At 51.6% G+C, this 26,113-nt stretch overlaps 1 protein-coding gene across 1 annotated transcript in view; it reads left to right on the forward strand.

Moving 5' to 3' along the window:
* Positions 1 to 7,881: 7,881 nt before the first annotated feature.
* LOC146073646 (sodium- and chloride-dependent betaine transporter-like) overlaps positions 7,882 to 26,113 on the forward strand; it is a 57,324-nt gene continuing 39,092 nt past the window's right edge. The window contains exon 1 of the mRNA XM_083181003.1: positions 7,882 to 8,013. Within this exon, the coding sequence (XP_083037129.1) occupies positions 7,916 to 8,013 (98 nt within the window). The 5' untranslated portion in view covers positions 7,882 to 7,915. The remainder of the gene's footprint in view (positions 8,014 to 26,113) is intronic.

Consider the following 26,113-nt stretch of genomic DNA (forward strand, 5'->3'; position numbering starts at 1 on the left):
ATGGTCACATGACCCGGAAGTGATTGATTCATTGGATATAAATTTAGTCAAATTTTACATACATACATACATACATACATACATATAACAGTTTTGTGGAAGCAGGCACTCACCATAGGCAATTTTTCTGGTTGAAGCAAAAAACTTTTATTCAGTCATAGCTGGAGTCGACGTTTCGATCCTCAACAGGGACCTTTGTCAAGACAGCAAGTATCCAAAGGACTGGAGGCACAAGGCAGTGCCTCCAGTCCTTTGGATACTTGCTGTCTTGACAAAGGTCCCTGTTGAGGATCGAAACGTCGACTCCAGCTATGACTGAATAAAAATTTTTTGCTTCAACCAGAAAAATTGCCTATGGTGAGTGCCTGCTTCCACAAAACTGTTATATATTTGGGACTTAATTGCCTCTAAAAGTGGTGCACCGCCGAGTTGAACCAGGAGTATATTGAGTGCGGTATCTCACACCTGCTACATACATACATACATACATATATACACTTCCACTCCCATACATACATGCACTCCCACTCATACATACATACATACTTACATACATACATACACTCCCACTCATACATACATACATGCACTCCCACTCATACATACATACATGCACTCCCACTCATACATACATACATACTTACATACATACATACACTCCCACTCATACATACATACATGCACTCCCACTGGCACTTATACATACATACATACATATATACACTTCCACTCCCATACATACATGCACTCCCACTGGCACTTATACATACATACATACATACATACATACATACATATATACACTTCCACTCCCATACATACATGCACTCCCACTGGCACTTATACATACATACACTACCACTCCCATACATACAAACATACTGTACATACATATACTGACGCCTCACTAATATACCACCCCCATGCCACACTGATATACCCCTACCAGCTTCCCTCAGTCACTAGGCAGCCACCAACTTTAGGATCTTACCAGTGGTAGGCATGTGGGCACTGCTGCTGCCGGGTAATGGAGACCATGGCTGCTTCTGTTGCTGTCTCTTAGTTCCTGAGAGGACGCGTAGGCCCAGTTGCTGGTGTGGGGTTTGGGGGCCAGGGGTGCCAGCTCCTGCTTGGGGGAAAGCCAAAGCCCTACAGCGCCAGACTTGTGGGGTGTGTGGGTCTTCCTCACTGTGACAGGCGCAGTCAGCGCCGGAAGCCAGCAGGAGCACAGTAATAGCGCGCAAAGCAGGGAGAGAGCCTCTTCTGCACTCCGGGGTCTCCCTGCAGAATTAAATCAGCGGGGAGCGCAGCGTACAATGCCGGGACAACGCAGCTGGAGAGGCAGAGACGCAGTGAGGGAGTGCTTTTGTGAGTCTCCTGCAAGCCGCAGCTGCCTGTCAGACCCGGCGCTCCCCACAGGCTGGCTGATGGGTGCTTAACATTTTCCGTGGGTGCTCAGGCCCCGGAGCACCCACGGAATCGGCGCTTATGGTGACGACTGAGACGCCCCATCCGACTAAGGCACAACCTAATTCTGGGAAGTCTCACCCCCCTTCTCTGGCCGGTGTGGACACTCCGCTGACGGAGATCCCACAGTGCCCCCCCTCAAAGGCAGGACACACCCGCTGTCTTTTCCAGGGGCAGTGCCTCCCAACGCCCCCTTGTGCCACAAGTGACCGCTGGACCGTGACGCCCCACCGCCTAATTTCTGAGAAATGGCAAATGCACCATAAATGACTATAAAGAGGGAGTACTTCCTGTAAGGACCTGCCTATATACCCCTCTCCTAAGCTCACGCCCCTAAGCTCACCCATAGGCTAACCACAAAACTGAAACCAACTTTTAAACAACTAGCAGTCATTAACTCCTTCCTGCCAACCCCAAAAATGTAGCCTTCTTAACTACGCTCTGGCTTAGGCAGCCCTCGCTTAATCTAAGAACGGCCCTGGGCATTAATGTACACATTGGTCTTTTTATGCACTGGACACTGTATGGAATACTGTACGTACTGCATACTTGCTTACTTTTCCGGGAGATTGGCTGCCGCTCTGGGGTCTGCCCTGCAAGCTGAGCTGCTGGGATCAGTATCTGTGTGGTTCCCAGTGCAGGGGTACAAACAAGGTAAGGTCATGTAATTTCATTTAATAATTACCCTCCCCTACTGGAGCCTAACCCTAAACTCTGCCTCCCATAGACTAACCCAACCTAACCTTCCCCTCCCACAGCCTTAATAATAAGAATAATAATAATGATGACATACCTCCCAACTGTCCCGATTACCGCGGGAAAGTCCCGATATTCGGGGACGTTCCCGCGTCCCGCCCGGGGCCGCCATTGTCCCGCGGTGGGGGGGACAGTTGGGAGCCCCCCCCAGCTTGCCGAGAATAGACGCTGTGCACATGCGCACAGCGTCTATTCAGCGACGACGAGCGGTGAAAACGGGGCGTGGCCGAATTTCGCGTCACCCCGCGAGGCCACGCCCCTTTTCTCGAGGCCACGCCCCCTTTTCGGGAGCGTGCACGGCTTCGCCGCGCGAACGTCCCGACCTCCAAACTTCAAAAGTTGGGAGGTATGTGATGATGATATTTATATAGCACTTTTCTCCCAATAGGACTCAAGTCATACCTCCCAACTTCTCCACTGCTCTAAGCGGTATCCTCGCGTGGAGCAGCCGTGGTGAAAAGGGGGCGTGGTGTATTTAAATGAGGGTGGGACATGTGCAAATTATGTCCCCCATCAGGCCACACCCCATTTTTGCCCTCTGCGTCGCTGGATAGACGCTGTGCGCATGTGCCAGGAAGAGCGTTCCATAGAGTTGGAGCAACAAAGTTGAAAGCTCGACCCCCCAGGTGAATTCAGGGAAATTCTGGGTACTGTCATACCCCTTTTACACCGCCGAAAAATCCGGGTCAGCGGCGGGTCAGACCCGGATCTTCGGCGGTGTAAATGGGGTATATCCGTGTCCATTTACACGGGTCCTCTACGGTAGAACACGGATTGGACCCGTGTAAATGGCGGTGTAAATGGTCCCGCTGCGGGTGCAGGCACCCGCAGCGGGTCCACAGCGTGCAGCGCTGGGCAAGATGTGCCCAGCTGCTGCGGGAGGAGAGGGGGGGGGATCCCTGTGGCTGCTGAGGGGAGTGGGGGTACCTGCAAGCCTGCGGTCGGAGCTCAGCGGAGTGGGGATGATGTGCGCCGCTGCTGTACCACCCCCCCGGCACCCGGTCCCTGCGGCGAAGGGACAGTCAGTGTCGGCGGTCCCTCCAGCGCATGGGAACTAGTACTAGTTCCCATACGCCAGAGGGACCCCGCCACTGACTGTCCCTTCGCCGCAGGGACCGGGTGCCGGGGGGGTGGTATGGCAGCGGCGCACATCATCCCCACTCCGCTGAGCTCCGACCGCAGGCTTGCAGGTACCCCCACTCCCCTCAGCAGCCACAGGGATCCCCCCCTCCCAGCACGCAGCCACAGGGATCTCCCCCCTCCCAGCACCCGGGGACAGCACTCCCCATCAATCGTATTGATTATAAATATATATATTATATATTTATATATATATATATATATAAAATATATATATTATATATATATATTATATATATATATATATTATATATATATATATATAATATATATATATCTCCTATATATTTGGCTACATCTGTCACTCAAAGTGGGTGTCTGTGTCTATAACGCTCTGTTCCTGGACTTTCCTCTTAATGTGTGATTGCCTTCATCTGTGCTGAACACCTTTCTGAGAAATTAACCTGTTTAAAACAGGTGATGGTAATCATACATTAAGGGGAAGTCTAGAAACAGAGCATTGTGTCCCTCCTGGAGAGGGTCATGTTGGGAGGTATGTGACAGAGAACCAGCCCAGTGAGCCCACAGACAGTGCCAGACACCCACTGCCTTCCCATGTTGCCCAGCACTGCTACTCCATAGCCACCAGGTGAGCGCCCCCCTCCCGCGATTTGCGGCAAAACCTCCCCCCCCCCGCGCGTCCCCCCCTCCCGCGATTCGCGGCAAAAACACCCGCTCCCCCGCGACCCCCCCTACCGCGATTCGCAGCAAAAACACCCCCGTGACCCTCCCTCCCGCGATTCGCTGCAAAACACTGACATGGCTATGGTCGACAATGAAAAAGGTTGACATGAGTTTTTGAAGATTTATTTTTAATTTTTTCATATTCATTGTCATGTGTCGACATGGACACCAATGAAGTGGCACACTTATGTCAACATTTACATGTGTTGACCTTTCTGTGTTGATTTTTTCTTGTGGCGATTCGCGTCACACCCCCCGCAACCCCCCCTCCCGCGATTCGCGGCACCCCCCGTGACCCCCCACCTCCCGCAATTCGCGGCAACCCCCCACCGGAACCCCTGTGAACCCCGCCCTCCCGCGATTCGCGGCACCCACCCCCGCGACCCCCCCTCCCGCAATTCGCGGCACCCCCCCGTGATTCGCGGCAGCTCCAGAATTAAATTGCACATGGAAAACACTGACATGGCTATGGTCGACAATGAAAAAGGTTGACATGAGTTTTTGAAGTTTTTTTGTCATTTTTTGAATATTTTCATATTCATTCTCATGTGTCGACATGGACACCAATGAAGTGCCACACTTATGTCAACATTTACATGTGTTGACCTTTCTGTGTTGATTTTTTTCTTGTGGCGATTCGCGTCACATCCCCCGCAACCCCCCCTCCGGCGATTCCCGGCACCCCCCCGCGACCCCCCCCCTCCCGCAATTCGCGGCAACCCCCCACCGGAACCCCCATGAACCCCGCTCTCCCGCGATTCGCGGCACCCACCCCCTGCAACCCCCCCCTCCCGCAAATCGCGGCACCCCCCGCGATTCGCGGCAGCCCCAGGATTAAATGGCACATGCAAAACACTGGCACGGCTATGGTCGACAATGAAAAAGGTTGACATGAGTTTTTGAAGATTTATTTCATTTTTTGAATCTCCTATATATTTGGCTACATCTGTCACTCAAAGTGGGTGTCTGTGTCTATAACGCTCTGTTCCTGGACTTTCCTCTTAATGGTGTTTATTCTAGTTCATTCTTTCTGACAAAATCCTTCTTAGATGGACAAAACCATGTGCACTGCAGGGGGGCAGATGTAACATGTGCAGAGAGAATTAGATTTGGGTGAGTTATTTTGTTTCTGTGCAGGAAAAATAATGACTGCATGATTTTACACTTCAATATAGATCTCACTTTGAAGAAAAACCCCACCCAAATCTATTTCTCTCTGCACAAGTTACATCTGCCCCACCCGCAGTGCACATGGTTTTGTCCATCTAAGAAGGATTTTGTCAGAAAGAATGGACTAGAATAACCCCCAATGTGTGATTGCCTTCATCTGTGCTGAACACCTTTCTGAGAAATTAACCTGTTTAAAACAGGTGATGGCAATCATACATTAAGGGGAAGTCTAGAAACAGAGCATTGTGTCCCTCCTGGAGAGGGTCATGTTGGGAGGTATGTGACAGAGAACCAGCCCAGTGAGCCCACAGACAGTGCCAGACACCCACTGCCTTCCCATGTTGCCCAGTACTGCTACTCCACAGCCACCAGGTGAGCGCCCCCCTCCCGCGATTTGCGGCAAAACCTCCTCCCACCCCCGCGCGCCCCCCCCCCTCCCGCGATTTGCGGCAAAAATACCCGCTCCCCCGCGACCCCCCCTACCGCGATTCGCAGCAAAAACACCCCCGTGACCCCCCCTCCCGCGATTCGCTGCAAAAAGAACCCCCCCATGACCCCTCCCGCAATTCGCAGCATAACCACCACCCCGCGACCCCCCCCTCCCGCGAATCGCTGTAAACCCTCCCCCCTGACCCCCCCCCGATTCGCGGAAAAAACACCCCCCCCCCCGCGACCTCCCTCCCACGATTCGCGGCATAAAGGACCCCCCCGCGACCCCCCCTTGCACGATTGGCGGCACCCCCCCTGCGACCCCCCTCCCGCGATTTGCGGCACCCCCCCCCCCCCCGCAATTCGCAGCAGCCCCAGGATTAAATGGCACATGCAAAACACTGACATGGCTATGGTCGACAATGAAAAAGGTTGACATGAGTTTTTGAAGATTTATTTTTAATTTTTTTAATTTTTTCATATTCATTGTCATGTGTCGACATGGACACCAATGAAGTGGCACACTTATGTCAACATTTACATGTGTTGACCTTTCTGTGTTGATTTTTTCTTGTGGCGATTCGCGTCACACCCCCCCACCCCCCCGCAACCCCCACTCCCGCGATTCACGGCACACACACACCCCCCCGCGATTCTCGGCACCCCACCCCGTGACCCCCCCTCCCGTGATTCACGGCACATCCCCCGCGACCCCCCCTACCATGATTCGCCGCAACTCCCGCCCCCGTAACCCCCCTCCCGCGATTTGCGGCAACCCACCCCGCGACCCCCCTCCCGCGATTCTCTGCAATTCCTCCCCTCCCGCGATTTGCAGCATCCACCCCCCCACAACCCCCCCCTCCTGCAATTCGCGGCACCCCCCGCGACCCCCCCTCCTGCAATTCGCGGCACCCTCCGCGACCCCCCCTCCCGCGATTCGCGGACACCTAAGTTGCAATACAGGGCATCTTTCATACAATTCTAACCATATTTCTCATATACAAACGTTCACAAATTAAGGGGGCGCAGCCCCTTACGACGGTGTGAAGAGCGCCCGTAGGGCGCGATGAATCACCTAGTAATATATATATATATATAATATATATATATTATATATATATATACTATATATATATATATATATAATATATATATTATATATATATATATATATACAATATATATATATGTATATATATATATATATATATTATATATATATTATATATATATATAGTATATATATATATATATATATATATATATATAGTTATATATTTATTATATATATATTATATATATATATATATAGTATATATATATATATATATATATAGTTATATATTATTTAAAAGGCAGGGCTGACCCAGGTTCAGTGTAAATGGTGCAGACCCAGGGCAAAGTGCTGTGTAAATGGGGTATAAAGCAGGGTCAGACCCTGGATACTCCAGCGTTCAAAGACCAGGGTCCGACCAGGGTTTTTGGTGTAAAAGGGGTATTAGTAATCCTTCTTCAATAAGGAATCAGAAGCTGCTGCAGCAGAGGCGTAACTACTTTTTTTGCGCCCCCCCCGCCGGACATTTCGGGCTCCCCCCCGAAATATTAACCCCCTCCTTACCCGTCCCCATTGCCGCCAGCGCTTCTGCCTCTAACCCGACACGCAGATCTGCGTCGGGTGAGGGGCGGTCCCCGGCTCCGGCTGCAGTGCTAATATAATAAGAGACACTCGGAAAATGGCTGCCCCCATACAGCATTATGGGGGCAGCCATTTTCCGAGTGTCTCTTATTATATTAGCGCTGGAGCCGGGGACCTCCCGTCACCCGACACAGATCTGCGTGTCGGGTTAGAGGCAGCGGCGCCGGCGGCAATGGGGTAAGGAGGGGGGAGGGCAGGAGTCGGGAGCCAGGACCAGGCGGTAACTATAGTCCCGCAGACCCCCCAGGTGCCCACACCTGCCTAGCGCCTCCCCGCCACCGCGGGGGCTGCGGGACTATAGTTACGCCACTGTGCTGCAGGTACCTAAACCTAATTACCCCCAGGGGCGTAGCTACAATAAGGCAGCCCCCGCTGCCGCTTGGGGGAGCAAGCGCCAGCGGGGACTGTGTGGGCGCTGGCACCCGCCCGGCACACTTACATTAGCCCTCGCTCCTGCTGCTGCCGGAGAGGACACAGGAGGAGAGTTCAGCAGCAGTGTGAACTTCCTGCGCAGCTGCAGCGTACTAATAGGCAGGGCCTGTAGAGGGAGCAGCTCCTCTCAGGCTGCTCGTCATGGCCACATGGTGGAGCAGGAGCTGGACTTCAGAGAGCAGTGTTACTCCCCTCGATACTGGCACACTTCTGTGCACTGCAGCGGAGGAAGCAGGCGGGTAAGAGCAATAACAAACTACTGTATTGCATGAGTGTGGGGTTGTGGAGGGGTAATGCTGCAGAATGATCATCATAGTGACGATAGTGTCTCCTGGTGGAGGGGTGGGGGGGGGGGGGTGCTGAGTAACTGTTTATTTGGAGAGGGGTGTATGATAATGCCTGTGTCGTTTGTCTATTTGGGAAGGGTGGGAAGGGGTTATCCCTGTGCTGTCTGTCTATTTGGGGAGGGGGAGTATGATGATGCCTGTCTATTTGGTGAGGGGGACTATTTGGGGAGGGGGGTATGATGATGATGCCTGTGATGTCTGTCTATTTGGGGAGGGGGAGTATGATGATGCCTGTCTATTTGGTGAGGGGGACTATTTGGGGAGGGGGGTATGATGATGATGCCTGTGATGTCTGTCTATTTGGGGAGGGGATGATGATGCCTGTGCTGTCTATTTGGGTAGGGGAAGAGAATGATGATGCCTTTGCTGTCTGTCTATTTGGGGAGGGGATTATGATACCTTTACTGTCTGTCTATTTGGGGAGGGGGGGGGGGGGGGTATGATGATGCCTGTACTGTCTGTCCATTGTTTGTGTGTGTGTGTGTGTGTGTGTGTGTGTGTGTGTGTGTGTGTGGGTAATACCTGTACTGTCTTTTCCTATTGGACACCGTGTATACAGGATGGGCAGACGAGCTTGGACGGAGGGGAAGCAGCAGCAGCAGCAGCAGTCTACTCGTCTCTCTGCCTCCCTCTGGGTTTTCCGTTGTGCATACACCCAACTAGCCTAACCCTAACTATACACCCCCCACTCCCACAGACTAACTAACTACACCCCCACCCCTTTAGCCTAACCCCGTAGCCTGACCTTAATTTTACACCCCCCTGTAGCTCAACCCTAACTATATATCCCCCACAGCCCAACCATCCACCTCCCGCCTGCAGCCTATAACCCTATGCATACACGTACACCCCGCTAACCACACACACACACCCCGCAGCCTATAACCCTAACCATACACATACACCCGGCTAACCACACACACACCCCGCAGCCTATAACCTTAACCATACACGTACACCACGCTAACCACACACACCCCGCAGCCTATAACCCTAACCATACACATACACCCGGCTAACCACACACACACCCCGCAGCCTATAACCTTAACCATACACGTACACCCCGCTAACCACACACACACACCCCGCAGCCTATAACCCTAACCATACACATACACCCGGCTAACCACACACACACCCCGCAGCCTATAACCTTAACCATACACATACACCCCGCAGCCTATAACCTTAACCATACACGTACACCCCGCAGCCTATAACCTAACTATACACATACACCCCGCAGCCTGTAACCCTAACCATACACGTACACCCCGCAGCCTATAACCCTAACCATACACATACACCCCGCAGCCTGTAACCCTAACCATACACGTACACCCCGCAGCCTATAACCTAACTATACACATACACCCTGCAGCCTGTAACCCTAACCATACACTTACACCCCGCAGCCTATAACCCTAACCATACACGTACACCCCGCAGCCTATAACTGGTGCATAGTGTAAGGTACATTATGTTGTGTGTTGTATAGTGTGAGTGTCATTAAGATGTGTTGCATAATGTATAAGGGACAGTATGGGGGGGGGATGGGGGGCGCCAGAAAATATTTTGGCTGGGGGGAGCAAAATTTATAGTTACGCCACTGATTACCCCCTCATACTCTAACCCTAACCACCCCTCCCTCAGCCTTATCCTAACCACCTCTCTCATACCTTAACTCTAACCACCCCTCCCACAGTCATGGCACACAAATGAAAGGCTAACCTGCAAACTCAAGCGCTGATGCAGTTAGTGGCCAGATAATATAACTTTTGCCAGAGCTGATTTTATGGGACCTGTGGATTTCTGCAAAAAGAGTGATTGAGAACGGTGTACAGTAAGTATGCCGACCCACTGACCCAGGTGCCTAGTGTTGGACATAATAATACAAGCTGCTGCATACCCTCCAACTCTACCGATTTACCCGGGACAGTACCGTTTTTTAACGGCCTGTACCGAATAAATTCCCATGTACCGATTGTACCGACTTTTAAGCTTCAGCCGCAGCACCTCTCAGTCTCGGCCGCGAGGACTCTGGGAGCTGTAGTTTCCGACTGCCGGCTATTCCCCAGGGAGCTTGAGGAGGAGCTGGCAAATAAAACTACAACTCCCAAGGTGCACCAAGGGGGGACACGGCCGGCTCGCCTCCTGCTCGGGGTAGACTCTGGAGAACGTGCTGTCTGGAGTATGCACTGTGCAGGGCAGGAGGTTCAATAAAGCACAGCAGGAGAGGGACAGCGCTGGGCGGGTGACGTGGAGCAGGGCAGGTAAAGTGATTATTCTCCACTCTTGCACACACAGGTATTGAACGTATGGCCACGCCCCCTTTCACATAGCCACGCCCCTCTCTGATACATTTTTTTTTTCTTTGCACCGATTTCTGACCCTCACATGTTGGAGGGTATGCAGCGTTGCTGCTATTTGTGTCAGAGATACATAACCGGAGATTCAGCACGGGAGATGTCACTCCCTCAGATAATGAGTCACATACAGAGAGATCTGTGTCAGAGATACAAGGGGTCGGGGGCCAATAACAGACAGACAAGCAACATACACAATACTGAGTACAACATCATTGCTGCTGCAGCCATGCTCTGGGGACCCTAAGATCGGCGGGGCCCATCACTGCTGTCTCCTTTGAGGCCCCTGTCCTGGTGACAGGAGGACCACCACCACCTGTGGGTGGGACAGCGGCACAGTCCCAAAAAAAAAGATGGGACTGTCCCTCAAAAATCGGCACTCTCTGACATACCCAGCGAAACACTGCTGTATTATTTCACTTGTCCACTGGGTGGCAGCAAAGGCTTCAGAAATGAAAGCAATGATCAGGCCCATACACACAGGGAAACTTGTGCTTAAGGGCTGATTCACATCATTGAGCGGCAAATTCATCCCCGTCCCTAATGGTGGGGATCTGCGCATGTGCAGACCCCTGCACACGCCATCAGTGAGATTTGTACTCGCCGGGGCAATCACATTTTGATTGACAGGCAGAGGGAATTCTGGGGTGGACACCTGGTGTTTCATGGGCGTCGCTATCTGCTTGGGGTACACGGCTGATGTCACATGATGTCAGCGCCCACCTAAAATTCACAAAATAACGTGCAGCAGAACAGTAAATCCTGGGCGACCCTTCTGCTGCGGGCAGAGGAAGAGTGATTTGATGGTGAGTGTGATGATGGTGCGGGGACATAGAAATGAATGTGTAAGCATTGCAGTGTATCGAGGGGATCTGGATGGGGGGCGGAGGGTGTTTGCGTTTGCCGTGGTGGTGTTAACCCCCAAATATACGCAGAATAGCGAACAGGTCTGAATTACCCCCTTAGTTTCTATAAGAGGTGTGTAGGGTCCTATAGACAGTGAGAGTGATCTAGTAATAGTGATATCCCTGTAACGCAGCCTAGCGAGCAGGTCTGAATGACCCCCTTAGTTTCTATAAGAGGTGTGTAGGGTTCTATTGACAGTGAGAGTGATTTAGTCATAGTGATATCCCTGTAACGCAGCCTAGCGAGCAGGTCTGAATGACCCCCTTAGTTTCTATAAGAGGAGTGTTGGGTTCTATAGACAGTGAGAGTGATCTAGTCATAGTGATATCCCTGTAATGCAGCCTAGCGAACAGGTCTGAATGACCCCCTTAGTTTCTATAAGAGGAGTGTTGGGTTCTATAGACAGTGAGAGTGATCTAGTCATAGTGATATCCCTGTAACGCAGCCTAGCGAGCAGGTCTGAATGACCCCCTTAGTTTCTATAAGAGGAGTGTAGGGGCCTATAGACAGTGAGAGTGATCTAGTCATAGTGATATCCCTGTAACGCAGCCTAGCGAGCAGGTCTGAATGACCCCCTTAGTTTCTATAAGAGTGTTGGGTTCTATAGACAGTGAGAGTGATCTAGTCATAGTGATATCCCTGTAATGCAGCCTAGCGAACAGGTCTGAATGACCCCCTTAGTTTCTATAAGAGGAGTGTTGGGTTCTATAGACAGTGAGAGTGATCTAGTCATAGTGATATCCCTGTAACGCAGCCTAGCGAGCAGGTCTGAATGACCCCCTTAGTTTCTATAAGAGGAGTGTAGGGGCCTATAGACAGTGAGAGTGATCTAGTCATAGTGATATCCCTGTAATGCAGCCTAGCGAACAGGTCTGAATGACCCCCTTAGTTTCTATAAGAGGAGTGTTGGGTTCTATAGACAGTGAGAGTGATCTAGTCATAGTGATATCCCTGTAACGCAGCCTAGCGAGCAGGTCTGAATGACCCCCTTAGTTTCTATAAGAGGAGTGTAGAGACAGTGAGAGTGATCTAGTCATAGTGATATCCCTGTAACGCAGCCTAGCGAGCAGGTCTGAATGACCCCCTTAGTTTCTATAAGAGGAGTGTTGGGTTCTATAGACAGTGAGAGTGATCTAGTCATAGTGATATCCCTGTAACGCAGCCTAGCGAGCAGGTCTGAATGACCCCCTTAGTTTCTATAAGAGGAGTGTAGGGTCCTATAGACAGTGAGAGTGATCTAGTAATAGTGATATCCCTGTAACGCAGCCTAGCGAGCAGGTCTGAATGACCCCCTTAGTTTCTATAAGAGGTGTGTAGGGTCCTATAGACAGTGAGAGTGATCTAGTCATAGTTATATCCCTGTAATGCGGCCTAGCGAACAGGTCTGAATGACCCCCTTAGTTTCTATAAGAGGTGTGTAGGGTTCTATAGACAGTGAGAGTGATTTAGTCATAGTGATATCCCTGTAACGCAGCCTAGCGAGCAGGTCTGAATGACCCCCTTAGTTTCTATAAGAGGAGTGTTGGGTTCTATAGACAGTGAGAGTGATCTAGTCATAGTGATATCCCTGTAATGCAGCCTAGCGAACAGGTCTGAATGACCCCCTTAGTTTCTATAAGAGGAGTGTTGGGTTCTATAGACAGTGAGAGTGATCTAGTCATAGTGATATCCCTGTAACGCAGCCTAGCGAGCAGGTCTGAATGACCCCCTTAGTTTCTATAAGAGGAGTGTAGGGGCCTATAGACAGTGAGAGTGATCTAGTCATAGTGATATCCCTGTAACGCAGCCTAGCGAGCAGGTCTGAATGACCCCCTTAGTTTCTATAAGAGGAGTGTTGGGTTCTATAGACAGTGAGAGTGATCTAGTCATAGTGATATCCCTGTAATGCAGCCTAGCGAACAGGTCTGAATGACCCCCTTAGTTTCTATAAGAGGAGTGTTGGGTTCTATAGACAGTGAGAGTGATCTAGTCATAGTGATATCCCTGTAACGCAGCCTAGCGAGCAGGTCTGAATGACCCCCTTAGTTTCTATAAGAGGAGTGTAGGGGCCTATAGACAGTGAGAGTGATCTAGTCATAGTGATATCCCTGTAACGCAGCCTAGCGAACAGGTCTGAATGACCCCCTTAGTTTCTATAAGAGGAGTGTTGGGTTCTATAGACAGTGAGAGTGATCTAGTCATAGTGATATCCCTGTAACGCAGCCTAGCGAGCAGGTCTGAATGACCCCCTTAGTCTATAAGAGGTGTGTAGGGTCCTATAGACAGTGAGAGTGATCTAGTCATAGTGATATCCCTGTAACGCAGACTAGCGAGCAGGTCTGAATGACCCCCTTAGTTTCTATAAGAGGTGTGTAGGGTCCTATAGACAGTGAGAGTGATCTAGTCATAGTGATATCCCTGTAACGCAGCCTAGCGAGCAGGTCTGAATGACCCCCTTAGTTTCTATAAGAGGTGTGTAGGGTCCTATAGACAGTGAGAGTGATCCAGTCATAGTGATATCCCTGTAACGCAGACTAGCGAGCAGGTCTGAATGACCCCCTTAGTTTCTATAAGAGGAGTGTAGGGGCCTATAGACAGTGAGAGTGATCTAGTCATAGTGATATCCCTGTAACGCAGCCTAGCGAGCAGGTCTGAATGACCCCCTTAGTTTCTATAAGAGGAGTGTTGGGTTCTATAGACAGTGAGAGTGATCTAGTCATAGTGATATCCCTGTAATGCAGCCTAGCGAACAGGTCTGAATGACCCCCTTAGTTTCTATAAGAGGAGTGTTGGGTTCTATAGACAGTGAGAGTGATCTAGTCATAGTGATATCCCTGTAACGCAGCCTAGCGAGCAGGTCTGAATGACCCCCTTAGTTTCTATAAGAGGAGTGTAGGGGCCTATAGACAGTGAGAGTGATCTAGTCATAGTGATATCCCTGTAACGCAGCCTAGCGAACAGGTCTGAATGACCCCCTTAGTTTCTATAAGAGGAGTGTTGGGTTCTATAGACAGTGAGAGTGATCTAGTCATAGTGATATCCCTGTAACGCAGCCTAGCGAGCAGGTCTGAATGACCCCCTTAGTCTATAAGAGGTGTGTAGGGTCCTATAGACAGTGAGAGTGATCTAGTCATAGTGATATCCCTGTAACGCAGACTAGCGAGCAGGTCTGAATGACCCCCTTAGTTTCTATAAGAGGTGTGTAGGGTCCTATAGACAGTGAGAGTGATCTAGTCATAGTGATATCCCTGTAACGCAGCCTAGCGAGCAGGTCTGAATGACCCCCTTAGTTTCTATAAGAGGTGTGTAGGGTCCTATAGACAGTGAGAGTGATCCAGTCATAGTGATATCCCTGTAACGCAGACTAGCGAGCAGGTCTGAATGCCCCCCTTAGTTTCTATAAGAGGAGTGTAGGGGCCTATAGACAGTGAGAGTGATCCAGTCATAGTGAGATCCCTGTAACGCAGCCTAGCGAGCAGGTCTGAATGACCCCCTTAGTTTCTATAAGAGGAGTGTAGGGTTCTATAGACAGTGAGAGTGATCTAGTCATAGTGATATCTCTGTAACGCAGCCTAGCGAGCAGGTCTGAATGACCCCCTTAGTTTCTATAAGAGGTGTGTAGGGTCCTATAGACAGTGAGAGTGATCTAGTCATAGTGATATCCCTGTAACGCAGCCTAGCGAGCAGGTCTGAATGACCCCCTTAGTTTCTATAAGAGGTGTGTAGGGTCCTATAGACAGTGAGAGTGATCTAGTCATAGTGATATCCCTGTAACGCAGCCTAGCGAGCAGGTCTGAATGACCCCCTTAGTTTCTATAAGAGGAGTGTAGGGTCCTATAGACAGTGAGAGTGATCTAGTCATAGTGATATCCCTGTAACGCAGCCTAGCGAGCAGGTCTGAATGACCCCCTTAGTTTCTATAAGAGGTGTGTAGGGTCCTATAGACAGTGAGAGTGATCTAGTCATAGTGATATCCCTGTAACGCAGCCTAGCGAGCAGGTCTGAATGACCCCCTTAGTTTCTATAAGAGGTGTTTAGGGTCCTATAGACAGTGAGAGTGATCTAGTCATAGTGATATCCCTGTAACGCAGCCTAGCGAGCAGGTCTGAATGACCCCCTTAGTTTCTATAAGAGGAGTGTAGGGTCCTATAGACAGTGAGAGTGATCTAGTCATAGTGATATCCCTGTAACGCAGCCTAGCGAGCAGGTCTGAATGACCCCCTTAGTTTCTATAAGAGGTGTGTAGGGTCCTATAGACAGTGAGAGTGATCTAGTCATAGTGATATCCCTGTAACGCAGCCTAGCGAGCAGGTCTGAATGACCCCCTTAGTTTCTATAAGAGGAGTGTAGGGTCCTATAGACAGTGAGAGTGATCTAGTCCTAGTGATATCCCTGTAACGCAGCCTAGCGAGCAGGTCTGAATGACCCCCTTAGTTTCTATAAGAGGAGTGTAGGGTCCTATAGACAGTGAGAGTGATCTAGTCCTAGTGATATCCCTGTAATGCGGCCACCCCAGTATCACATGGTTACCGCCCCCCAACAGCCGCAGGGTGTCAATCACACTCGTGTATGCGCATAGCGTACTGTACACATGCGCGGTTGTCCGATAGTTGCTCATGCTGTGAATTCGCAGCACAGCAAATGGGTCTGAATAATAGTCAGGAGCTGGGATTTGTGCACACCGAGGCATTATAGCCAATGGGAATGTCCGGTCTGTGATCATCGTTACTAATAATTAGTATGGACAATACCTGTGTAAATGACACAACAGTGGCATGGGTCACGCCCCCAAAACAGGGTTGTGCCACAAGACCACGCCCACCTAGCAGAGGCCAAGGCCACTCCCACCTGAGTTCAGTGGCCAGCAATGTGCTGAACGCACCTGCTCCAGTGCTTGCCCCGCCTACAGTTCATCTGGTACCGCCTACACAAGGCCACTCCCAGAAACCTCTCCAGGGCCCCTATAAATCCCCAATCCGCCCCTGTTCAGGTGGAATTACGCCCGTCCTCATATACGCGCCTCCTGTTTGTGCAATTGAGCAATGATGTTATTGAATAAACCAATTCCTTTATTACATCAATAAAAGTTACAGGGTGCGGAATAGCCAGCGAATGATTATGTGTAAACGTACCCGGCCATAAAGATTCCCATTACAGATCGCGTCGTGGCCTCCGCTTGGAATGTGCGCACTACTTCCAGGTGCGGTGCCCGGCGGGGCGACCCCAGAGTAGGGATGTAGCTGAGGTGTAACCTAGGCAATGCCCAGGCAGATGATTAACACCCCATACACCACGCTATCACCCAATAAGCTCCTAACTGTCATGTTACAGGCTTGTTTAAAAATGACAGTTATCGGTCTATTGGCTGGTACTTTTTCTCTCTCCAAGGCTTAGTACATAAGGCCCGGTTGGGCTTTGTTAGCAAAGCAAAAAATGGGCAAAACCACAAATGGGCAAAACCATGCTGCACTGCAGGTGGGGCAGATTTAACAGGTGCAGAGAGATTCAATTTGGGAGGGGTGTGTTCAAACTGAACTCTAAATTGCTGTGTAAAAATAAAGCTGTCTAACATTTGTGGGCGACATGCAAAAGCAGCCGGTATTTACCCTGCACAGAAACAGGGTTTTCGCTATTCAGCAATCACCACTGAATCAGACCCATTGTCTTTGAGCCATTCTGGCTGCACCTGGTGAGATGGTTTGTGCAGGGAATAAAAGCCTGAGGTCGGTGTGAGAGGCAGGGTGTGGCCGTCTGTGCACGGAGCAGGCTGCCCCCTACTGTCCATCGGTGCTGTCCTCTCCTCACTGGATCATCTGGAATTATTTCACAGATGGTTACAGAGATGAGGTCTTTCCTCGACTGAGATGTTCAGATGAAAGTATACAGTATAATGGGGGATTGTAGGATGATCCTTCCGTCCCATCACACAGCTTCCGTCGCATCACACAGCTACTGTCCCATCACACAGCTTCCGTCCCATCACACAGCTTCCGTCCCATCACACAGCTTCCGTCCCACTACGCAGCTTCCGTCTCATCACACAGCTTCCGTCCCATCACACAGCTACTGTCCCATCACACAGCTTCCGTCCCACCACGCAGCTTCCGTCCCATAACACAGCTTCTGTCCCATAACACAGCTTCTGTCCCATAACACAGCTTCCGTCCCACCACACAGCTTCCGTCGCATCACACAGCTACTGTCCCATCACACAGCTTCCGTCCCATCACACAGCTTCCGTCGCATCACACAGCTACTGTCCCATCACACAGCTTCCGTCCCATCACACAGCTTCCGTCCCATCACACAGCTTCCGTCCCACTACGCAGCTTCCGTCCCACCACACAGCTACTGTCCCATCACACAGCTTCCGTCCCACCACACAGCTTCCGTCCCATCACACAGCTTCCGTCCCACTACGCAGCTTCCGTCCCATCACACAGCTTCCGTCTCATCGCACAGCTACCCTCCCATCACACAGCTACCGTACCACCACACAGCTTCCGTCCCATTACACAGCTTCCGTCCCACCACACAGCTTCCGTCCCATCACACAGCATCCGTCCCATCACACAGCTTCCGTCCCACCACACAGCTTCCGTCCCACCACACAGCTACCGTACCACCACACAGCTTCCGTCCCACCACACAGCATCCGTCCCATCACACAGCATCCGTCCCATCACACAGCTTCCGTCCCATCACACAGCTACTGTCCCATCACACAGCTTCCGTCCCACCACACAGCTTCCGTCCCACCACACAGCATCCGTCCCATCACACAGCATCCGTCCCATCACACAGCTTCCGTCCCATCACACAGCTACTGTCCCATCACACAGCTTCCGTCCCACCACACAGCTTCCGTCCCACCGCACAGCTTCCGTCCCACCGCACAGCTTCCGTCCCACCGCACAGCTTCCGTCCCACCGCACAGCTTCCGTCCCACCGCACAGCTTCCGTCCCACCGCACAGCTTCCGTCCCACCGCACAGCTTCCGTCCCACCGCACAGCTTCCGTCCCACCGCACAGCTTCCGTCCCACCGCACAGCTTCCGTCCCATCGCACAGCTTCCGTCCCATCGCACAGCTTCCGTCCCATCGCACAGCTTCCGTCCCATCGCAGAGCTTCCGTCTCATCGCACAGCTTCCGTCCCATCGCACAGCTTCCGTCCCATCACACAGCTACCGTCTCATCACACAGCTTCCGTCCCATTACACAGCTTCCGTCCCATCACACAGCTTCCGTCCCATCGCACAGCTTCCGTCCCATCGCACAGCTTCCGTCCCATAACACAGCTTCCGTCCCACCACACAGCTTCCGTCCCACCACACAGCTTCCGTCCCACCACACAGCTTCCGTCCCACCACACAGCTACCGTACCACCACACAGCTTCCGTCCCACCACACAGCATCCGTCCCATCACACAGCATCCGTCCCATCACACAGCTTCCGTCCCATCACACAGCTACTGTCCCATCACACAGCTTCCGTCCCATCGCACAGCTTCCGTCCCATCACACAGCTACTGTCCCATCGCACAGCTTCCGTCCCACCGCACAGCTTCCGTCCCACCACACAGCTTCCGTCCCATCCCACAGCTTCCGTCCCACCACACAGCTTCCGTCCCACCACACAGCTTCCGTCCCATCACACAGCATCCGTCCCATCACACAGCATCCGTCCCATCACACAGCTTCCGTCCCATCACACAGCATCCGTCCCATCACACAGCATCCGTCCCATCACACAGCTTCCGTCCCATCACACAGCTTCCGTCCCATCACACAGCATCCGTCCCATCACACAGCTTCCGTCCCATTCATCACACAGCTTCCGTCCCATCACACAGCTTCCGTCCCATCGCACAGCTTCCGTCTCATCGCACAGCTTCCGTCTCATCGCACAGCTTCCGTCTCATCGCACAGCTACCCTCCCATCACACAGCTTCCGTCCCATCACACAGCTTCCGTCCCATTACACAGCTTCTGTCCCATCACACAGCTTCCGTCCCATCACACAGCAACTGTCTCATCACACAGCTTCCGTCCCATTACACAGCTTCTGTCCCATCACACAGCTTCCGTCCCATCACACAGTTACTGTCCCATCACACAGCTTCCATCCCATCGTCCCATCACACAGCTTCCGTCCCATCACACAGCTTCCGTCCCATCACACAGCTTCCGTCCCATCACACAGCAACCGTCTCATCACACAGCTTCCGTCCCATTACACAGCTTCTGTCCCTTCACACAGCTTCCGTCCCATCACACAGCTACTGTCCCATCACACAGCTTCCATCCCATCGTCCCATCACACAGCTTCCGTCCCATCGCACAGCTTCCGTCTCAATGCACAGCTTCCATCCCATCGCACAGCTTCCGTCCCATTCATCACACAGCTTCCGTCCCATCGTCCCATCACACAGCTTCCGTCCCATCGCACAGCTTCCGTCTCATCGCACAGCTTCCATCCCATCGCACAGCTTCCGTCCCATTCATCACACAGCTTCCGTCCCATCGCACAGCTTCCGCCTCATCGCACAGCTACCCTCCCATCACACAACTTCCGTCCCATCACACAGCTTCCATCTCATCACACAGCTTCCGTCCCATCACACAGCTACTGTCCCATCACACAGCTTCCGTCCCACCACACAGCTTCCGTCCCACCACACAGCTTCCGTCCCACCACACAGCTTCCGTCCCACCACACAGCTTCCGTCCCACCACACAGCTTCCGTCCCACCACACAGCATCCGTCCCATCACACAGCATCCGTCCCATCACACAGCTTCCGTCCCACCACACAGCTTCCGTCCCACCACACAGCATCCGTCCCATCACACAGCATCCGTCCCATCACATAGCTTCCGTCCCATCACACAGCTTCCGTCCCATCGCACAGCTTCCGTCTCATCGCACAGCTTCCGTCTCATCGCACAGCTTCCGTCTCATCGCACAGCTACCCTCCCATCACGCAGCTTCCGTCCCATCACGCAGCTTCCGTCCCATCACGCAGCTTCCATCCCACCACACAGCTCCCGTCACATCACACAGCTTCCGTCCCATCGCACAGCTTCCGTCCCATCGCACAGCTTCCGTCTCATCGCACAGCTTCCGTCTCATCGCACAGCTTCCGTCTCATCGCACAGCTACCCTCCCATCACGCAGCTTCCGTCCCATCACGCAGCTTCCGTCCCATCACACAGCTTCCATCCCACCACACAGCTTCCATCACATCACACAGCTTCCGTCCCATCACACAGCATCCCTCCCATCACACAGCATCCGTCCCATCACACAGCTTCCGTCCCATCACACAGCATCCGTCCCATCACACAGCATCCGTCCCATCACACAGCTTCCGTCCCATTCATCACACAGCTTCCGTCCCATCCATCACACAGCTTCCGTCCCATCCATCACACAGCTTCCGTCCCATCGCACAGCTTCCGTCTCATCGCACAGCTTCCGTCTCATCGCACAGCTTCCGTCTCATCGCACAGCTACCCTCCCATCACACAGCTACCCTCCCATCACACAGCTTCCGTCCCATCACACAGCTTCTGTCCCATTACACAGCTTCTGTCCCATCACACAGCTTCCGTCCCATCACACAGCTTCCGTCCCATCACACAGCAACTGTCTCATCACACAGCTTCCGTCCCATTACACAGCTTCTGTCCCATTACACAGCTTCCGTCCCATCACACAGTTACTGTCCCATCACACAGCTTCCATCCCATCGTCCCATCACACAGCTTCCGTCCCATCACACAGCTTCCGTCCCATCACACAGCTTCCGTCCCATCACACAGCTTCCGTCCCATCACACACCAACCGTCTCATCACACAGCTTCCGTCCCATTACACAGCTTCTGTCCCTTCACACAGCTTCCGTCCCATCACACAGCTACTGTCCCATCACACAGCTTCCATCCCATCGTCCCATCACACAGCTTCCGTCCCATCGCACAGCTTCCGTCTCATCGCACAGCTTCCTTCCCATCGCACAGCTTCCGTCCCATTCATCACACAGCTTCCGTCCCATCGCACAGCTTCCGTCCCATCGCACAGCTTCCGCCTCATCGCACAGCTACCCTCCCATCACACAACTTCCGTCCCATCACACAGCTTCCATCTCATCACACAGCTTCCGTCCCATTACACAGCTTCCGTCCCATCACACAGCTTCCGTCCCATCACACAGCTTCCGTCCCCATCACACAGCTTCCATCCCATCGCACAGCTTCCGTCTCATCACACAGCTACCCTCCCATCACACAGCTTCCGTCCCATCGCACAGCTTCCGTCTCATCGCACAGCTACCCTCCCATCACACAGCTTCCGTCCCACCACACAGCTACCATCCCATCACACAGCTTCCATCCAATCACACAGCTTCCGTTCCATCACACAGCTTCCGTTCCATCACACAGCTTCCGTCCCATCACACAGCTTCCGTCCCATCACACAGCTTCCGTCCCATCACACACCTTCCGTTCCATCACACAGCTTCCGTCCCATGTCACAGCTTCCGTCCCATCACACAGCATCTGTCCCATCACACAGCTTCCGTCCCATCACACAGCTTCCGTCCCATCACACAGCTTCTGTCCCATCACACAGCTTCTGTCCCATCACACAGCTTCCGTCCCATCACACAGCTTCCGTCCCATCACACAGCTTCCGTCCCATCACACAGCAACTGTCTCATCACACAGCTTCCGTCCCATTACACAGCTTCTGTCCCATTACACAGCTTCCGTCCCATCACACAGTTACTGTCCCATCACACAGCTTCCATCCCATCGTCCCATCACACAGCTTCCGTCCCATCACACAGCTTCCGTCCCATCACACAGCTTCCGTCCCATCACACACCAACCGTCTCATCACACAGCTTCCGTCCCATTACACAGCTTCTGTCCCTTCACACAGCTTCCGTCCCATCACACAGCTACTGTCCCATCACACAGCTTCCATCCCATCGTCCCATCACACAGCTTCCGTCCCATCGCACAGCTTCCGTCTCATCGCACAGCTTCCTTCCCATCGCACAGCTTCCGTCCCATTCATCACACAGCTTCCGTCCCATCGCACAGCTTCCGTCCCATCGCACAGCTTCCGCCTCATCGCACAGCTACCCTCCCATCACACAACTTCCGTCCCATCACACAGCTTCCATCTCATCACACAGCTTCCGTCCCATTACACAGCTTCCGTCCCATCACACAGCTTCCGTCCCATCACACAGCTTCCGTCCCCATCACACAGCTTCCATCCCATCGCACAACTTCCGTCTCATCGCACAGCTACCCTCCCATCACACAGCTTCCGTCCCATCGCACAGCTTCCGTCTCATCGCACAGCTACCCTCCCATCACACAGCTTCCGTCCCATCACACAGCAACTGTCTCATCACACAGCTTCCGTCCCATTACACAGCTTCTGTCCCATTACACAGCTTCCGTCCCATCACACAGTTACTGTCCCATCACACAGCTTCCATCCCATCGTCCCATCACACAGCTTCCGTCCCATCACACAGCTTCCGTCCCATCACACAGCTTCCGTCCCATCACACACCAACCGTCTCATCACACAGCTTCCGTCCCATTACACAGCTTCTGTCCCTTCACACAGCTTCCGTCCCATCACACAGCTACTGTCCCATCACACAGCTTCCATCCCATCGTCCCATCACACAGCTTCCGTCCCATCGCACAGCTTCCGTCTCATCGCACAGCTTCCTTCCCATCGCACAGCTTCCGTCCCATTCATCACACAGCTTCCGTCCCATCGCACAGCTTCCGTCCCATCGCACAGCTTCCGCCTCATCGCACAGCTACCCTCCCATCACACAACTTCCGTCCCATCACACAGCTTCCATCTCATCACACAGCTTCCGTCCCATTACACAGCTTCCGTCCCATCACACAGCTTCCGTCCCATCACACAGCTTCCGTCCCCATCACACAGCTTCCATCCCATCGCACAGCTTCCGTCTCATCGCACAGCTACCCTCCCATCACACAGCTTCCGTCCCATCGCACAGCTTCCGTCTCATCGCACAGCTACCCTCCCATCACACAGCTTCCGTCCCACCACACAGCTACCATCCCATCACACAGCTTCCATCCAATCACACAGCTTCCGTTCCATCACACAGCTTCCGTCCCATCACACAGCTTCCGTCCCATCACACAGCTTCCGTCCCATCACACACCTTCCGTTCCATCACACAGCTTCCGTCCCATGTCACAGCTTCCGTCCCATCACACAGCATCTGTCCCATCACACAGCTTCCGTCCCATCACACAGCTTCCGTCCCATCACACAGCATCTGTCCCATCACACAGCTTCCGTCCCATCACACAGCTTCCGTCCCATCACACAGCTTCTGTCCCATCACACAGCTTCCGTCCCATCACACAGCTTCCGTCCCATCACACAGCTTCCGTCCCATCGCACAGCATCCCTGACAGTCCTACAACCACATCTGGGACAGGATCTGTGTATTGGAAATGGTTAATTGTGTAACGACCTTTCCTGTAGGGAACATTCTCTGTAAACTGCGGTAATTCCTGCTGGCGCCAATCAGGCGCAAATCTAGGCTGTTTGTTGTTGTGTTTTTGTTTTCGGATTTATGTTGTTGTTTTTTTTTTTGGGGGGGGGCAAAGAGTGTTACCAATTACATTGCCCTCAGCACATGTTTACGTGTGTTTATCACATCTGGATGCCCTGTGCCGTCTCCTCCTGGGACGCAGTCGGCAAGTCGGTAATAAAAAGGTTCACAGTCAATAGTTCGACCACATGATAAATGTTGACATACCTTAGGTCGACATGGTCAAAAGGATCAATAGAATCTGATTGGTCCCATGTTCAATAGAACTCCCATCATAGCAAATGCACCCCATAGAGATTTGCTCAGGTAAAATGGCCAGAAATAAAGAATCAACCAACCAGCTCCTAACTGCCATTTCTCAAACACAGCCTGTAACACGGCAGCTAGAAGCAGATTGCCTGCTACATTGGGGCCCATTAAGCAATGAGTGGTGAACTCACGAATGATAAATGATTCCCCAGCCAATCAGCTCTCAACTGGCATTTTTCAAAAGCCTGGCAGTTGGAAGCTGATTGGCTGGAGAATCATTTATCATACATAAGGAGTTTTATCACTCACAAATAGATTAGCCCCTTTATCTCTGTGCACCTTATCAAGACTTAGTAAATAGACCCCTCATGTACCACCCAGGGCTGTGCGCTATCTAACCTGGTCGCAAACAGGGTCCGATGATGGGCCAGATGTATCAAGCATCGAATGGTGATGAAGAGTGATAAACAACCAGCCAATTGGCTCCGAACTGCCATGTTACAGGCTGGGTTTGAAAAATCACAGTTAGGGTCTGGTTGGTTATCACTCTCCACCTTATGACTTGGGGGTCCATGTCAACAGTTGTCGCAGTGTTGCGTGTGGACCAGAAAAAGGTCCTATATCTTTAGGTTGCTTGTAAGATTGCACAGTGTGTATGCACTATATCGTCTGTCAGGGAGCTCATGGGAAATCATTGAGGACGTTGCCATCATTTGCACATTGAGTAATGAGTACCCAGCTTCAGGGGGGTATTCAGTCCTGGATTCCAACTGTGCGAATCCTGGCCCACTTTTGCCTGGCTCAAAAGTATAGCGACAGGCGAAATTCAATGTTCCGTCTGTCCACTGTCGAAAAGGGGGGGTGTCAGCTAAAACAGCACCCTTCACGGGACCCCACTTTTCTGCAGGTCCTAACACTATCGCTCAGAATGGTTACAATACACATAGCTATCACATCAATGTCTGATTCCAGGCATGCTATCTGGTCTAAAGCTCACAGCAGACTGTGCTTTTATATGTGAGCAGTTACCAACACACCTGTCACTAATCATCTAGGGAAATGGTTAACATAGGCTATGAAATCTAGGTTAAAACAGGGGGCTGCCGGCTTAAATGCATTGATCAATGCACCCCAAAACTAGGAAAGGTGAGTGCCGATGTTTAGTGTAATATATATATATATATATATATATATATATATTAATACACACAAACACACACACTTTTTCCGTTTTTGTATTCCACATGATCCAGAGTATACACTGCGCGACTCCTGGGAGACACCCGGGACCGTTTCTTAGGATACAATTACGATTCCTTTTTGATCTGCTGTCAGTTATAAGTGGTTTGTGAAAGCTGCCAATAAAAGATGGGATCACGTCAGTATTGAGGCTTTCGCCTGCATCCCAAATGCGGGGATCAGTCTGAGGACCACCCAGGAGCCTGTATGCTGGGGGAGGGGGTGTAAACAATGTTCTGCACACAGAATTAAATCCAGAAGATACCAGATGGGATGTAGGAGAAAACTTCCCATGATGTAGTGGGTGGGAAACAGGTTGGGGAGGAGAGGGGTCTTTCTAGTCTGTAGAAATTGTATAATAATAGGATACAGTGTATCAGATGCCATCACTATGTAATAGGATACAGTGTATCAGATGCCATTGCTGTGTAATAATAGGATACAGTGTATCAGATGCAATCACTATGTAATAATAGGATACAGTGTATCAGATGCCATTGCTGTGTAATAATATGATACAGTGTATCAGATGCAATCACTATGTAATAATAGGATACAGTGTATCAGATGCCATTGCTGTGTAATAATAGGATACAGTGTATCAGGTGCCATCACT

Source organism: Crinia signifera, chromosome 4 (assembly GCF_055691185.1).
Source record: "Crinia signifera chromosome 4, ASM5569118v1, whole genome shotgun sequence".
NCBI lineage: Eukaryota > Metazoa > Chordata > Amphibia > Anura > Myobatrachidae > Crinia > Crinia signifera.